Source organism: Galleria mellonella, unplaced genomic scaffold (assembly GCF_026898425.1).
Source record: "Galleria mellonella isolate WM207_F2 unplaced genomic scaffold, CSIRO_AGI_GalMel_v1 utg172, whole genome shotgun sequence".
NCBI lineage: Eukaryota > Metazoa > Arthropoda > Insecta > Lepidoptera > Pyralidae > Galleria > Galleria mellonella.
Window position 1 is genome coordinate 3,271,066 of NW_026442015.1, and position 17,468 is coordinate 3,288,533.

At 33.8% G+C, this 17,468-nt stretch overlaps 1 protein-coding gene across 1 annotated transcript; it reads left to right on the forward strand.

The window, feature by feature from the left end:
* Nucleotides 1-9,975: 9,975 nt before the first annotated feature.
* On the forward strand, nucleotides 9,976-16,489 carry LOC113514225 (mitochondrial potassium channel-like). Its single transcript, XM_026898244.3, has 6 exons — nucleotides 9,976-10,389; nucleotides 12,272-12,421; nucleotides 13,167-13,329; nucleotides 13,876-14,060; nucleotides 14,645-14,720; nucleotides 15,291-16,489. The coding sequence occupies exons 1-6, from the start codon at nucleotides 10,135-10,137 to the stop codon at nucleotides 15,557-15,559; spliced, it is 1,098 nt and encodes a 365-aa protein (XP_026754045.1). The 5' UTR covers nucleotides 9,976-10,134; the 3' UTR covers nucleotides 15,560-16,489.
* Nucleotides 16,490-17,468: the final 979 nt, after the last annotated feature.

Sequence of the window (17,468 nt, forward strand, 5' to 3'; positions counted from 1 at the left end):
CTGCTAGTCTATAATAGTTTTTAACTGATAATTAAACACGACATTCCTTGACCGTAGGGCCGTGCGTTAGACTGAGTACTGCATTTTTGTAATATTCCAGTTAGAAAGGTCGCCTTAGTCAGGTAAATAATTGATGAATGAATTTAGGATTAGTAAATAGACAGGGCTAGATTACGACTTATGTACGAATATACTCGACTTAAGTCACTTAAGCGTCTTAAGAAAGTCACTTATTTGTGATTTTTGTCTGCTAAAAAATGTCCTTTTACATTAACATCGTGTTTTTTTTTTAAATGAATGATAATAAAATGGTAACCCCGCCTACGCTAAAGGTATACTCGCGAAGCACCAGTGAAGAGTGATAGGTGAGAATAAAGAGGCAGGTCAGTCAGCCCATCGTGATGAATTCATTTAGAATTGAACACGATGGTTTCCAGGGAAAATCGCGAGAAGGTGTATACCTAACAAAGTGGCTACTAATCCTCATTCTTAACATTTCCTTCTTCACCCTATTGTCTACCTATGCTTTTAATTGTGACAAGAGACAATATTTGACTTTAATTTTAATCTGACTATAATAAAATTCACTAAAATTGCATACTTGGGTGTGGATATTCTAGATTTTTATTTTGATGAATGAAAATGGAATGGTAGCCCCGCCTGCGTTATTGGTAGACGCTAGAGGGGCGCTAGTCAAGGGTGAAGTGATAGGTGAGGATGAAAGCAGGTCAATTAGTCCATCGTGACGAATTCAACAAGAATTGCTTGCCAAGGATAAATACGTAGAAGTTATTGACTTCTACGCGATTAACATTGACAACCATATTGCTGAAAGAATATTGATACAGCCTTACTTTTTTTTATGCAACTTAGAATGGCAAACAAGCTGACGGCTCATCTGATGGAAAGTGGTAATCGTCGCTTATAGACATGAGCAGAACCATGGACATAACAAAGTATACTGTTTCGTCCATGATACCCCACATGCGTTGCCATTCCTGAGGACTCAGGTGTTATTCCTCTGTACCCAGTAAATTCACGCCGTATCCCACCCTTCAAACCGCAACACAGCCATGCAAACACAACTGCTTTACGGTTGAAACACAAATGGGACAGAGGTACCCAAGCAATCGACTTTTGTACAAAGTCTCCCTCTGGTAACAGAAAAGCAATAAGGCTGTATTATTGTACTCATAGCATTTATATATACAGACAATACTCGTTGTACTATTAGTCCTACTAATATTAATGTGAAAATTTATAGAGATCATTGAACATTTGTATGTTTTTACTAAAGGACGCGTACGGATTTAAATGAAATTTTGGTGGTGGGTGGGTTATATCCTAACTATATATATATATATATATATATATATATATATATATATATATATATATATATATATATATATATATATATATATATATATATATATATATATATATATATATATATATATATATATATATATATATATATATATATATATATATATATATATATATATATATATATATATAAAATTCAAGGTACTGTTCATGTCTATAAAAGACGGTTACCGCTTTCCATAAAATGGGCCGTCTACTTGTACCATTGTAAGTTGTGTACAAAGAAATAAAACGTATTTTTACTCTATTATAACATATGTATGTATTTATTAATAGAAATAAATTACAGAAGATAAGTAACAGCTCATTACAAATAATTGATATGCAGTTCCGTTATGTGTCTGATAGTTACTCATCACTTGTACCACAGATAATATAATACTCTTGTACCTAGCTACCTATATTGGACCTTTCACCAAACAGCTTGGACTTAGATGAATTACATTTCGTATATTTGTCCCAGATTCCTAGACTGGTCCTAATAAAGTGTTATTTCCATTCTTAGGATGATAATGGAATGGTAACCCCGCCTGCGCTCTCGGTATACGCTGGCGGAGCACCAGTGAAGGGTGACAGATGAGAATGAAAATAGGCCTAACTGGCCTATTTTCATTCTCATCTATCACCCTTCACTGATCTCCTTCACTCATCATGATGAATTCATCAGGAATTAAGCATGATAGTTTCCAGGGGAAACCGCGAGGAGGTCGACCTGGTTGGGTATATTGCTAGCAATGGGATTCTCAGTCTCCATTACTAACAATCCCTTTCCCCCCAAGTCCGCCTATGTACCTTGTCATTGTCTTTATGGCCTGATATCTACATTAAATATGTACATATAATAAAATGTATACAAACAAACAAACAAAGAATACTATTTGTCAGTAACTACATCACTTGAGAACGGTTGAAGATGAATGGATTGAGTAATATGGGTAATATAGTTTATGTTCCTCATTTAAGGGGGGGGGGGGTTGTTAGTAACGCGGACTGCCCAGTCACATTGCTAGCAACAGTTAGATTTTTTTAATGGATGACAATGGAATGGTAACCCCACCCGCGCTATCGGTATACATCGGCGGGGCACCAGTGAAGGATAATAGGTGAGGATGAAGCAGGTCAGTTAGCCCATCATGACGAACACAACAAGAATTGTTCACGATGATTTCCAGGGGGAACCACGTGGAGGTCGACCTAATAGGGCATATTGCTAGCAATGGAGCTGTCAAACTCCATTGCTAACTATCCCTTTCCCCCCGCAATAGTTAGGTTAGGTTAAATAGTCTTTGCTTAACAGGAGATACCAAACCCTGTAATTTAACTAACTACCTTCGTATAAAGAAATAAATTTATTATTATTATAATAGTCAAGTCGGTCTCCACGTGACCCCCTTGGAAACCATCGTGCTGAGTTCCGGGTATATTCATTAGATACTATAAGCTAACTGACCTGCCTTTTCATTCTCACTTATCATTCCTCACTGATACCCTGCCAGCGTATACCTTTAGCACAGGTGGGTTCACCATTTCATTATCATCCATTAAAAAAAAAAAACATTTAAAAACTTGAAGGTACAAAATAACAGACAAAATAGTTAAATAAATAATAAATAATCTCACATAAAAATCTATAATATACGATAATAGTACATTGTTCATCAAGGGAAGCAATTAACCGATTGCCAAAGAGTTTCTTCCGCATGGTATTCTTGTCGAATGTTTGTTTTTTAATCGTTGTTTATATTTCTTTATGCAAATCCTCAATTTAGGTAGAATACATGCAGTAAACTAGGTTAGTATTGTCTATACATTTTTAATAAAAAAAAAGCGTTAAATAGCTACTTACTCAAGTATTTTTATAGAGCATAGATAATATTATGTACATTTTTATTGTTTAACTAAATGTGGTCACGACTTAGTTGGCATGTGGTCATCTTCTATCAAAATAATTTTTTAGCTATTTCCAAACAAAGACACCAAAAATGTTTTTTTTTTTGTGTCATATCGAAGGCATATTTAAGGACGTGCCGGATGGATCATTACTAACCACGCAAAATTTGTTTAGTGCCCACCTCAGGATCAGGAGCAGAACTATCAGTTGTAGAGAAAAACATATCTACGAATACATATGCACCTTTTTAAGAAGCCATACTCCCATTCCCTTAAAAATAATCTTAAATGCTCAAATAAAATAATCAAAATTACAATTTTCTAGTCTTAATTTCGTATGTCAATAAATAATATTGACTCTAACTCCGACTATTATCAAGGGCATTCTTGTCTACTGCAATAGACTATAATATATATGTCTATATAATTATTTTGAAAACATTACTATTTAACCCATTTTGGGGAATAATTTTTAACCACAGATAAATTGCTATATAGTACCTATATCGCTATTTTTAACCTTTTTCCTAAATTGTTCCTATCTATTGCCAAGTAGAATTGACTTTACAATTTTACATGATAGTACTTGACTTTGAAGAATTGACCCTTAGGTCTTTTGATGATGGGGGGGCGGGAATCCCCCAAAGCCCAACTAGAGGAACGAGATCCGTGAGTCGGTGCCCGCGTATTCCCGGGCACCACTCGGAGTGAGCCCCGATGAGGGCGGCGCTGCTGGGGATGTGGAGATATGCGAAAGCCCATCCCAGGTCACCAGCACTATGGCGCCAAGAGGAATACTGGAGGGTTTTTAATGGGTAAGAATCCCACAGTACCCATCGTTATCCCGCTGGCGGTGGGTCTCTTTCTGAAGATTTTCCCCTCGACAAAGAAAAGGTCTTTTGGTGATGAATATTTAAAATTTCTATAATCTACACGTTGACTCATAGTCCGTCACAGTGACAAATCGGTTACGTGAGACGTGAAATTCTAATACACAAATAGATAAATCAACAAACAAAAAAAAACAAAGCATCGTTGTCGGTTATAGTATACATGAATTACATTTCCAAAAATGTACCGTTTTGACTCCGTTCCGATTTTAAAATGTGTAACAAAATAAGTTTTTTTTTTAATCAGAACCGTCTACAGTGCAAAATTCTTGAACAGTTATAATAAAGACCCGAGCCGTAGACGGTCTTTTTAGTCCGCTGTACAGAAATGACCGTATCTAACGAATGTTGTGATGGTCATTTTACGCGCACTCAACGCACATGATAGTTTGTGAGCGATCATAGCGGTCAAGTTTGTACCATGTTTGTCCATCGTCTGCTCAGAGCCAAATCGTTGTTTAGCGTAACAATGCGTTCGCATGGTTTGCCGGCCGGTGTCTACTGTATACCTACCCAGTGAGCGCGTGCCTCATTTTGAACCAGTTTTAATTTTCGCCCCGAGCAATAATATTATTATTAGTAAGCATAAAGGCATAAAAAACGAAACGAAGGTCTAATTGATATATTAATAGATAGAACACCAATTACTATTCAACGCCATTTTAACGCCTACTGTAAAATATTTATTGCTTGGTTATGTAAAATATAGTTCCTATATTACCTTATTTTAGATTAGTTTAATTAGAAATATACCCTGTAAGGTTAACCTTCACGCGTTGTCCCCTAGAAACTACCATTATTACTTCCTGACCCAATTCTTCACGATCTGTCAATTGATTTGAAGGCCTACCACGAAATATTTTCCGAAATTTCAGGGACGAACGAAATAGAAATTTGATGTTAAAATTACATAATAAATGCCGTTTAAAATTATTAAAAATATTAAAATACCGTTCCTCTGGACTATTAGGATAAGATTTATGATGAATGAAACATTAAGCCATTTACTGGGTCGATTTAGGTATGAACAAAAACACGAAATTGAACCCGAAAATTCGGAATTTCATTTCATGGTAGGCCCCCTGACTTTATCCCTATCTATAATATTATCAATCACTAATATCCCATACTCTTCCAATGTTACCGTATTAAAAAAAGCTTGCACATACGAATAAGTTATCTCTGCTGCGCGTATGCCACTAATATGGCTATCTTAACACTGTTTAGTGTAATAAAAGTTCATCTATCCATGAATTACTTTCGCTATTTCAATAATCTGTGCCACCTTTCTACGGCACCGTTATTTCGAGGATGTATGGAGAGGGTCGGGTTTTATTTATACCTAAGCCACTCTATCAATTTCCTAAACAAACAACTTTCAAATTAGCGACCCTGATCTATTATAGCCATTAGCTGAAGTAGGTAATGACCTAATGATCTATGTATATGCACTTGTCTAAAACAGTCGCAAAAAAACAATGCAGTTTTAAATACAGTTTTTTTTTTGCATATAGAAAGATATTAAAAGCATGTATTAATAGGCATGTGGTCCCGGCATAGAATAGGCCACCCCTTCCTTTCCCGTGGATGTCGTAAGAGGCGATTAAGGGAAGGCGAGAGATGGCAGCAGCGTCCCTTTTACAACATCTCCAAAGCCTTTCCGCTGTTGCCAATTCACTTGCCAAGCGAGGCAACTACTGGCAAACCCTCCAAGGGGGAGGCTTACGTTCAACACTGGATAGTTAAAGCTGATTAAATGGTGATTAAATGCAACCCCGCCTGCGTTATTGATTTACATTGACGGTGTACCAATGAAGGATGATTATAACAAATTTATTAGAATGTAATCACAATGGTTTATAGAAAGGACCGCGCCAATGTTATTCTAACAGCTTGTATTGGGGGGAAAGGGATTGCTAGTAATGGAGACAAAAAATTTAATTGCTAGCAATATACCCAACCAGGTTGACCTCCTCGTGGTTCCCCTTGGAAACTATCATGGTTAATTCCTGATGAATTCATCATGATGGGCTAACTGACCTGTTTTCATCCTCATCGATCACCCTTCACTGGTGCTCCGCCAGCGTATTCCATTACCATTCAATTTTCAACCGTGAAAAAAAAGCAGTTTGTATTACTAGTAATGGTGGCCAATCCCCATGATTAACCGTTTCCTCTCGCCCAAAATGTAGAATTAGTGTCCGATCACCTGTGAACATTGGCAAAAAATATAAGTTTTTGCGCACTTACCTATCATTGTCATTATTCATAACAGCGAAAAAACTTTGTCGGAAAGCCTACTGGGATGTCTTAATTCATCCATTTGACTTTTCTGAAGAACGGTTCTTAGCGGTTTTAACTTATTATTCGAAACGATGCCGAAAAAAGTTTGTTGCAAAATGGTATAACTATTTCCTATAAATAAATATTAATTACCTAAGATTATTACATACATACATACGGACATATCTGTCACGCCTGTCTTCCCTTGGTGTAGTGCAAGTGTAGACAGCAGCAATGGAATGTCGAAGGCTTCGATTCAAACCATAAACTCAGTACGACGTACTTATTTAATTTAAAAAATACTTTTTTCGTTTTTTTTTTTATACAACTTAAAATGGCATACAAGCTGACGGCCCACCTGATGGAAAGTGGTAACCGTCGCCTATAGACATGAGCAATACCATGGACATAACAGAGTGTACCGTTTCACCCATGACACCCCCATGCGTTGCCACTCCTGAGGACCCAGGTGTTATTCCTCTGTACCCTGTAAATTCACTGTCATATCCCACCCTTTTAAACAGAAACACAGCCATGCAAACATAACTGCTTCACGGTTGAAACAAGAATGCGACAGAGGTACCCAATCATACGACTTTTGTACAAAGTCTCCCTCGTTTCTTCCACATTCATCAATATTTTCATTAATATTATTATATTTTATTGATTAGAATAGTGTTATTAGATTGACACTATGCAAAGCATTTGTACGAATCACTATTATAATATAGTTGACCATAGAGAAAATTCATACATATTTTATACACTGTGTATTTTTTATGACCAGGTTATAGTCTAAAATACATTTTTTGGTCTCTAAACCTACATTTTGATAAATTTATGGAAATATAATTGATTATGTCTTTCGAGACCTTGTTCTGAGTATTTTTATGTTTTCAAATTGATTCATTAATTGATTAGCTATAAAGAAAGACCTCATATCAGAAAGAAAATAAAAAATAGATCTTGAATAACGGCGTTGTATTTCGACCGTGACTAGTTGTGACCCCCGGATTCTCCCGCGTGAAGCAGTGCATACGAATAAGTGTCATACCTATATGGTAAATTAGGATATAGCCTACTTGTATCATTTTAATGAAATCCGTTTAGTAGTTTTTGCGTAAAAGAGTAATAAACATCCATACATCGTTACAATGCATAAGATTATGTTACGTACATAACCCAAACGTCAGTCTTGGAAATTCAAATAAACTAAAGGTTTGTTTTGAATAAGTATAGTTTTCTTTTTATGTTTGAACCAAGGAAAAATAAATAAATTAACTCCGAATATATGTAAATGTGAAATAATAGCTTATTTATCAAAGAAATAAGTAGGTTACAGTGACCGTTTACCATAAAGATTGAAAATCTTTGTAGTATAAAAAATGTCTATGTAAAATATTATATCCTTGGTAAAGGTTAGTGATCAATCATTCAAAAGCCATCATTCATTCATATAGGACATATTTTTGCTACTATATATATATATATATATATATATATATATATATATATATATATATATATATATATATATATATATATATATATATATATATAAATTTTTTACTCCACTGTCCACTAAAGTAGCAATTTCATAAAAACATCCCGTTTTCCTAATGTAAATCTATACTAAATACCGGTCAACATTAATTAGAATCCGACGGCGATACATTCGTTCACGAGCATTTATAATATATAACTGCATTAAACGTGAGTATATCACTAGTGTTATTGAAAATCGAGCATTAATAAAAATAAAAATAAAAAACTGTTAACATACATGTTATTACGGTACTTATTTGAAGTTCAAATATAATACGTCAATCAAACAAGCCAAGTATTGTACAAGTAACTGTTGCGGTGAACGTACTAGGTACATGCTCACCAGTGTCCGATTAAACTTTCAGTTTCGTTTTAGCCAATTTCAAACCAAAGGAGTTTACTTTTTGTTTTGGCATAATAATAAATATTCTTATGTTTTTGGTACAAAATTGGTCCAAACCGAAACTACATGGGGGGAAAGGGATTGTTAGTAATGGAGACTAAAAATCCCATTGCTAGCAATATACCCAACCAGGACGACCTCCTCATGGTTCCCCCTGGAAACTATCATGGTTAATTCCTGATGAATTCATCATGATGGGTTAACTGGTCTGTTTTCATTCTCATCTATCACCCTTCACTGGTGCTCCGCTAGCGTATCCCATTAGCACAGGCGGGGTTACCATTCCATTTTCATCCACCAAAAAAAAAAAACCGAAACTATTGAAAAATTTATTTTTGTGTCACTTTGACCTCTAGAAATGTTTTATGGTTCCTCAAATCTTATATTATGATATATTCTTTTAAAGCGCCTGGTAATTTTTGAAGATTTTTTTTGGTTCGAGAAACTTCCAACTTTGTTTCTTTGCAAATTAACTAGGAAGATTTTCTTTTTAATATTTCCTTGTTACACTGTAATGATTTAAGAAGTGAAAGTTTTAAATTGATGAAAAAAACGAGAAAACGCGATAAAGAAAGATAAATAAATGAAAACAATACAATATTATTTAATATTCCGCACTCTTCTTCAGTGTTTATTTCCGCCTATAATATGATCATCATAGATAAATGAAATTATTATTGGACCAATCTGTAAGTATATCTTTTCAAATGAAAAGAAATTTCTAAATCGGTTTATATCTGACGGAGTTATGAGCCAACAAACAAAAAAAATGTAACCACATTGAGAACCTACTGTTTTGAAGTCGGTTTAAAAGTTTCGACTAAGAAATAGAGAACCAGTTTATTTCGGAGTACCGAAATTTTCGGTACCAGCCTATTCTGGTACCGAGAAATTCCGGGATTTGCTGTACTTTTGATAATTTTTAAATAAAAGCGATCCCACAAAAAAGACTTCAATTGTAACAAAACAAGGTATTTTGTTTTAAAAACGAAACTACTGAACCGATTTTAATAAAATTTCTATGGGACTAATCTGTAAGTATATCTTTTCTGATAAAAGAAGAATTTCCCAAATCGGTTTACAATTGACAGAATTTTGAGATAACAAACAAAAAAATACAACCGAACTTCTTAGTTCGGTTGTATTTTTTAAATTGGTTGAAAAGTCTAGATATCACAGGTACTTCTTAATCTATGATCAAACATGTTGTTAGACAAATGCAGTAGTTCTAAAGATAAGGTATTCTTAGAGGCAATCCACTATCCGTAATCTATGGTCAAGCAGTTAACGAGGGTCGATTTGGAGGTGCCATTCCTCTAACTCCTGTCTCTAAAATTAAAATTTCAATTTGATGACACAGCGAAAATTTTTGTAAGAACCAATATGAAGTAGTTTGTTAATATACTTAAATTTAAATTATTATAGTTTTAGTTTATAGCGGTCCATAAAATAGTAAATTTGCGAAATTAACACATTAAAATATAAGAATAATAGATAAATTTCAAGTAATGGCGTCTCCGAAACGACCCCAATGTCAATTTTTTACTGTCAGTGTCAGCTGTCATTTTGAATTTTACCTAACCTTTGAAATTTTGAAGTCAAAGTCAATATCGAAGTCATACTTGAAAATGAATTAATGAAGTGTTTGAGTGAAGTAATTCGTAACAAGATGATATCATACCCCAACAAAAAATGATAAGTTTAATATTTTAATCAAAATAATAATATGAAATAATGGCCGACCGTATCCGGCAAATCGCCCAACGTTTAAGGGATAAAGTCCATTTGCCTCAAATAAATGTTAACAGCAGGGAAAAAGTAGACCAACTAATAACTAAATACACTCCCGGTGCTAAAGTCACAGAAATTGCAGAAAAGTTCAAGCATGAAGCTATCACAAAAAGGGTTCAAGAGCTGGTGTCTAAGTATGAAAAATTCACGGGAGTTGAAGAGATAATGGCATTACAAAACACGGTAGTTGAGGCGCAGGTAAATATCGTACGTAAGTTTGGAGCAGACAATAAAGGTCACTTTGGGGATGGTCACCACCACAATAATAATAATTCATTAACATCGCAACACTGGATAAATATCTTTCTGTACCACGCTAACAAGGTGCCTTGGAATAATGTGTAGGTCTTGGAATATGCTGTATCCTGCTTAGCTCTCTTAGTCACCTCTTAGTGTCATGAAAAGAGGGAGAATGAATTGTTAGTAATGAAGTCTAACAGCTCCATTGCTAGCAATATACCTTATAAAATCAACCTCCATACAATTCCTCCTGGAAATCATCATATTCAATACTTATAGAAGTCATTACAGTGGGTGAACTGATTTAGTTTCATTTTCACCCATCATCTCTCACTGGTGTCCATCTAACATATACTGATAGTGCAAGCAAGGCTATTCCATTTTCAGCCATCAATAAAATATTTTGAGTATGAAAAGAAGTGGCTACATATTATATATGTATTTAATGACCACACTAAGAATATAATATCCTGTATTTTCCTGAAATGAAAATTTATTGTTTTAATATAATAATCTTACATTTTAGATTAGCTTTTAGCCTGCTATTTCATATGTGTGGATTTCAGAAGTAGGAAAACCAATTAAACAGACCAGTTTTAGATGGTGTTTCAAGATAAAATATACACCATTTTTTAGGATAGACTTACAGGAACACAGCTGTGAAAGCCACATTCAATTTGGTGTAGTAGTTTTTGCATGATCCCACAACAAATATACAGACAGGCAGACATATAAAATTTCTATAACTTCATGTTTCTGGCATCTATTGGTCTTATATATTCTAAAATGACTTGCATGTATAGACATGACAATTTTATTATATTAGATGTTCCATACAATTGCTTAAAATGTTCTTGATCATTCTTATCTCAACCTGTAAGTATATAATGATAAGACAGCTGTATAAATATTTAAATTAGTCACATTGCAATAATATTCTTGTTATTTTAGTACTTAGTTATTTCTAACTCTTGTCAGTAATTTGACCAACATTCAATATTCAGAATTTTTATTCCATTGTCTGAAAATATAATGTATTTAAATATAATAGGTTGAGATAATATACAAAGGTGTGATGTGGCTCTACAAAGAGAGCCTTACAAATTAAATTAAAATACTTTAATAAATTAATTATTACAATATTACCTATATTTGATTTTGCATTTGAGGCATATAATATGTAATTTTATTTAAAATAAAATTAAGCTGTATTCAGTTTTCCTATAATAAAAATTATAATTAATTTTTATTTGTTATTAAATAAAATATATTATACACTATTAATTAATGAAATCCATCTAAACTAGTGCTAGTCTCAAAAATTTTAGAATATTAACATACTAACCAAGTTAGTATGTTAATATCTTTCTCTTGGAGATAATTAGTAGTGGAGATTTTTTAATGGGTGAAAATGAAATGGTAACTCTGCTTGCAGTATTATTATATGGTAGTGGGGCACCAGTGAGGGATAATGATAGGTGATAATGAAAGCAGGTCAGTTAGCCCATCATAACGAATTCAACTAGAATTAACCACAATGGTTTCCAAGGAAAACCGCATAAAGGTCAACCTGATAGGGAGGGTGCATTGCTAGCAATGAGGTTGTTAGAATCCATTACCAACAAACCCTTTCCCCCCCACAGATTAGTCTTAGTTATTTATGTTTATCCAATATATTGTATCTCACCATCGGCAGGGAATCCATCCTCACACTTTAGAAACAGAAGGGTCGCGCACAGTGGTATGATCAGATGGGTGGTATGCTTGTTTTCCACCAAAGTAGCATAAAAAAAACATCAATATGAGCAATGATTAATCTATTTGAATATTTATTTCTCAGGAACGCTTCATGACGGCACAAGAACGGAGACGGGAACTTGGCCGTGAGGTAGCAAATATTGAGGCTCGGCTTAAGGAGCTTCATGCTGAAATGCAGAACACTATGAAAGGTGATGATAAGTACTTACACCTGTGCACTGAGGAACATAAGGTTATTGAATTTTTTTTTTTATATTGATTCTATAGCACCAATTCATTTAACTTCATCTATCCCGTAATTAAGTGTATTTTTTTACTTATACTTTATAAATTTATATTTCGCATGATATAATAAATACGCTTGCCTGCTACCAGTAAGATAAGTGCCCTCACACTGTTATAAAATTACAAAATTTGCCATTCATTACAACTGCACTATTTCAACCCAGCCAGTAAACTCCTTGATCAATTTGTGTTTTATACTAAATATGTATATTTACCAAGAATGCCCTTTTTATAAAGGTTCATGCAATTTCTCATAAAGAAGATAGATATTTCATATTGCGCTCAGTCATTATATTCTTTGCTACAATTCTGAAAAATTACTCGTGATGTATACTGTGAGCATCTAAATTGGTTCAGGACGAGTTATCATCCTTTGTCCATGTAGTTTCAACTCATTTAACTTTGATATGAATTACATTTTACACTGTGTCCCTGTACAGGCAAACACAGTGTAGGATGATACCCTACTAGATAGCGTGACGACCTCATGTATGCATTGCCGGGAGTCAATGGATGTAGATGGCTCAGGATCGTTCCTTATCGCAGTCTATGAGAGAGACTTATGTTCAGCAGTGGACAGATAACGTCTGATATGATAATGATGATAAATTACAATATATTTAAATCAGTCCAGTGTTTATGCTTTACTAAATTAAAAAAATATAACATTTTTTTATTTAAATGTGTAACAGCTCATTATCCAAGAGAGAGCACTTCGTTCACAATTTTCCGATGCGGAACGTGAAGAGCGCGAACTATTCGCCACAATGTCCGCCGCTGTCAAACTAGGCCACGAGAGGGAGAGGGCGCATGCTGAAAGGAACAAATATTGGTACATAGTCGCATCTATATTCGGTAAGTCTAGACATAGTGATCTGAGATCCAGCGATTAGCATTTATGAAATCTGGCAATTTTCCTCAAGGAAGGTTGAAGCTCGGATTGCATAAGAAAAACAATCTTACAAACCCTGCAGTCCTCATTTGCTGAAGGGCTTCCGTTTCTGAACGTTTTGGGAAATTAGTGCTGGTTATGCTTCTACTATAGAAGTGACGCGTGACACATAACGCGATACTCTTCGTAATTTTACTATAACACCATGATTTCATACACATTCCACACCTCTTTCTGCTATAATATATGGTAGAAGCCGATTTGTAGCAAATTCTCAAAGATTCGCGTCTTTACAGACTATTGTGTATTTGAATTGTCAGCTTTGCGCCTGGAACTGAGCTCCGAATCAATAAACAAGGTCTTAGTACAAAAGATTAAAATTGTTTTTTTTAATATCATACCAACTTTCTTGGAGAAAGTTGACCAGTTTCGTGAATATTGTCAATGGATTTTGGATTATTGTATCCTTTATATTACATTTGTATTTACATTGGAATTGTTTCCAATAGGTACAGTGTTGGGTATAGCAGGTTCGACAATCAACAACCACCTCAAAATGGCCGAGTTCCGTGACATGATGGAGCAGCAGATGGCTCGTAGTGCTAGTGTACTCTATACAATTGCCGGTGGCAGCGGCGGTACAGCCAGCAAAGCTGACATAGCTGAAGCTATGAAGACAGAGTTTGCTTATCAGGTTATTGATAACTCTTTGATTGATTTAATTTTTAAGGATAACCACTACCGTATTAATCAGCCGTGTGGTGAGGATGAAAAGGCAGATCCAGTTAGCCCATCATGACGAATTCAACGATAAATTAGTCATGATAGTTTCCGGGGGAACCGCGTGGAGGTCGACCTGATTAAATATATTGATAGCAATGGGGACTAACCTCCCCATTACTAATAATCTCTTCCCCCCAGTTGCGACGCTTGGTAGGCGGGTTGGCAACCGCAGTTAGGCTTTGGTGATGTTTTAAGAGGAATGCTGCTGTCCATTCCTCGACAATTAAGTTCCTTTAGTCGCCTCTTACAAAACAACTACAGGAAAGGAAAGGGTGGCCCGTTCTATACCGGGACCACACAGCATAGAATGGCACAGTAGAACCATAACAATATCCATCAACTATAATCAAAATTACAGACGGATTATTGTGCATAGAGTGGCGAAAGTAGTTCAGATTATTATATGTTATTGTTAGAGTTTGAATTGGTATAAGAGTTCTTTCACTTTCAGTTATATATCCTTTACTTATATGTCTATCTCAATTTTCTTTATAGGATCAACTGGCAGAAAATCTTAAGCTAATGCAGGAAAATATAGACAATCTAGTCAACAAGCAGTCTTCACTAATTGGTAAATATTTTCTTTCGCAGTAATATAATTGAGCAATCTTGAGATATGATCAGGTAGGTAGAATTGATCGTCGTCGAGAAATACTAAAAAAAAAAGTCGTCTCGTACGCCCGCGCTAGTTTTATTGAGTTTTAGTGAGTGTAATCTGCAAAAAAACAAAAAGTGCATCTGTACAAGATGGCGCACTATACAATATGTGTCTCACACACTCATGTCACTAGACTTTGGTTGTAGCTGCAAATAAAATTTACTAGACATACATTTGGTTTCGATTTCCATTCATCATTATCATCATCATCATCATCGAAAGCCGATAAAGTATGGCTTCATTAGGGAGTTGGCGTGTGAAAAACTGACAGTTTAATTTTCAAGTTATAGGAAATACTATTAGCAAACTAAATTAATCCAAATGATAGTGAAGTAGCAAATTATCCTATCAGAGTTTACAGTCGTGAGCATACTTATTTATTTTAAACTTTTTTTTTTAATTTAATACATCCTTTTCAGAGTCTGTAACTTATGAAAGACTGAATTATGTATTTTTTATATAGCGGCAACAATTTTATTTCAGAACACTTGCACCGCCAAGAGCACATTATAGAAACCCAAATGCGTGATATAAAACGACTAATCGTCACTGCATCCCAATCTAGTGCTAAATCTGATGCAGAACTCGCTAAAGCGTTATCAGTGGTCCACCAAGACTTCGATGAATCAGAGAGAGACAAAGATGAGTCCAAGAACAAAGTAGCATTTGACCCTAATCAAATTTTAACGGGAGTGGGAATTATAATTTGCGCTGCCATTATATTTGGCAATTTTATCGGCAGAATTAGTTGATTTCTAAAATTCCATTGTGTTCCTGGGTTTTTTTTATGGCAACTCTTAATTAATTTCCTACCTATACCTAATCAATTGCAGATTTTTTACTGCTGAACTGAATAGTTAGGAATCCAGTTAATATTTATTTAAAAAAAAATAAAACTGTCCATATAAAAGTAGTCATTTTAAGAATTTTTATACTTACTAATTTTCCTCTACTTGCCACAAACTATTAAGTTAATTTTATGTTTTAAACATTGTGTAAAAATAACCCAAGGCACTTTATAAATGTGATTATGTAGATAATGTATTTGTTAAGATTCAAAATGTCAACACTAATAGTAACTTATTTTGTACTTTGTTAAATCTTCTTTCTTATTTATGTGTTTATAACTTTACTATGTAATAACATGTAAAAGACAACAAAGGTATAATAATCGATACTTTTAATATAGACTGAATCAGGGTAAAAAACACATTTGATTATTAATTTTGGATATTACATTTTTTGCCAAATTTCGCTGATATTTTACAAGCTACTGATGAACAGATCAAAATATTTCATTGTCATATTTTAAATAACATTTGCTTCTAAATAATAATTTTTAAAATATATAAAGCTATAAATTAATAATGCCTACCTACCTACTGCTATAAATAATAAATATTTATGTTAGTGAACACATGCTAAACATATTTAAGCTTTCATGTTGGAGCTTAATGTATATAATCGGATATAAATAATAACAGAAATATTTTTTCTATGATATACCTATCTACAGAATTATTATATGTTATAAACTTATGTTTAATTATTTTTTGTTTGTGAATTTCCTTCTATGTATATACTATAATTAAGTTGCACAGAACGCCTGATTGAACCCACTATTATTATAATAACATTAGAGATTACAATGGTTAACAAAAAATAAATATAAATGTTTCTTATTGTTTTATTTTAAATATCAATATCAAGTGGAGTTAAATATCACGGAAAATGTTATCCCCATACTATAATTTTAGAATAATACCTTCCAACACCTTGCTCCAAATAGTTTAACTGCAATAAATAATATAAAGATGAGAACATGGAAATATCTGGAGCGCTGCAGCAATAAGCATTTCCATCTTAATTCCTCAAATGAATTATATAAATGGAAAGAGTCGTTTAACTTGGACATGAAAACCAGAAAATATCTCTGACGACATTCAAGACTGGCTCGCCAATTTTGAAACTTACATACCTATATATTTGTTTCTTACGCTTACATCACTGGATGTCTGATATTAAACAGAAACGTCTGGATAAAACATCTCATACATTATTATTCTTATATAAATGTGAAGAAAAAAAAGAAATTAACTTTTATAACGAATTTGGATCAAAAACTACCAAAATAAGACTAGGCTGTAGGGTTACATGACCATTGCCTGACCCATATGGAAAAAGATCTGACGAATATAAAAAAAAAATTGACAATTGCACAAATTAGAGATGTCTTTATATAAAAGTTCTCTTTTTTTTTTTTTTTTTTTTTTTTTTTTTGTGGCGTTCACCCCGATATTAGGGTATTTTGCCAAGAACAAAACGGGGAAACGATAATAGTAATAAAAATACCTAACACAAACGAATTTAGAAAGGATAAGGATTAGGTCTAGGATATTTATAGGATATGAAACATATACTTGTACATATGAGAATATACTTATAAATATATAGGAAAAGCAATTGATGCAACTATAAATGTATTCATGTAATATAACTAAATCTTAATATTGTTATCATATATATATGAAGATAGTATTTTATAGATAATAGGATCATTGGAAGAAAGTAGAGTAAGAATAGAAGTTGGGAATGGAACACGGATGGATCGGAGATGATTAAAAAGGGAGGTGTGGTCAAATTTAGAACATGAGAAGAATA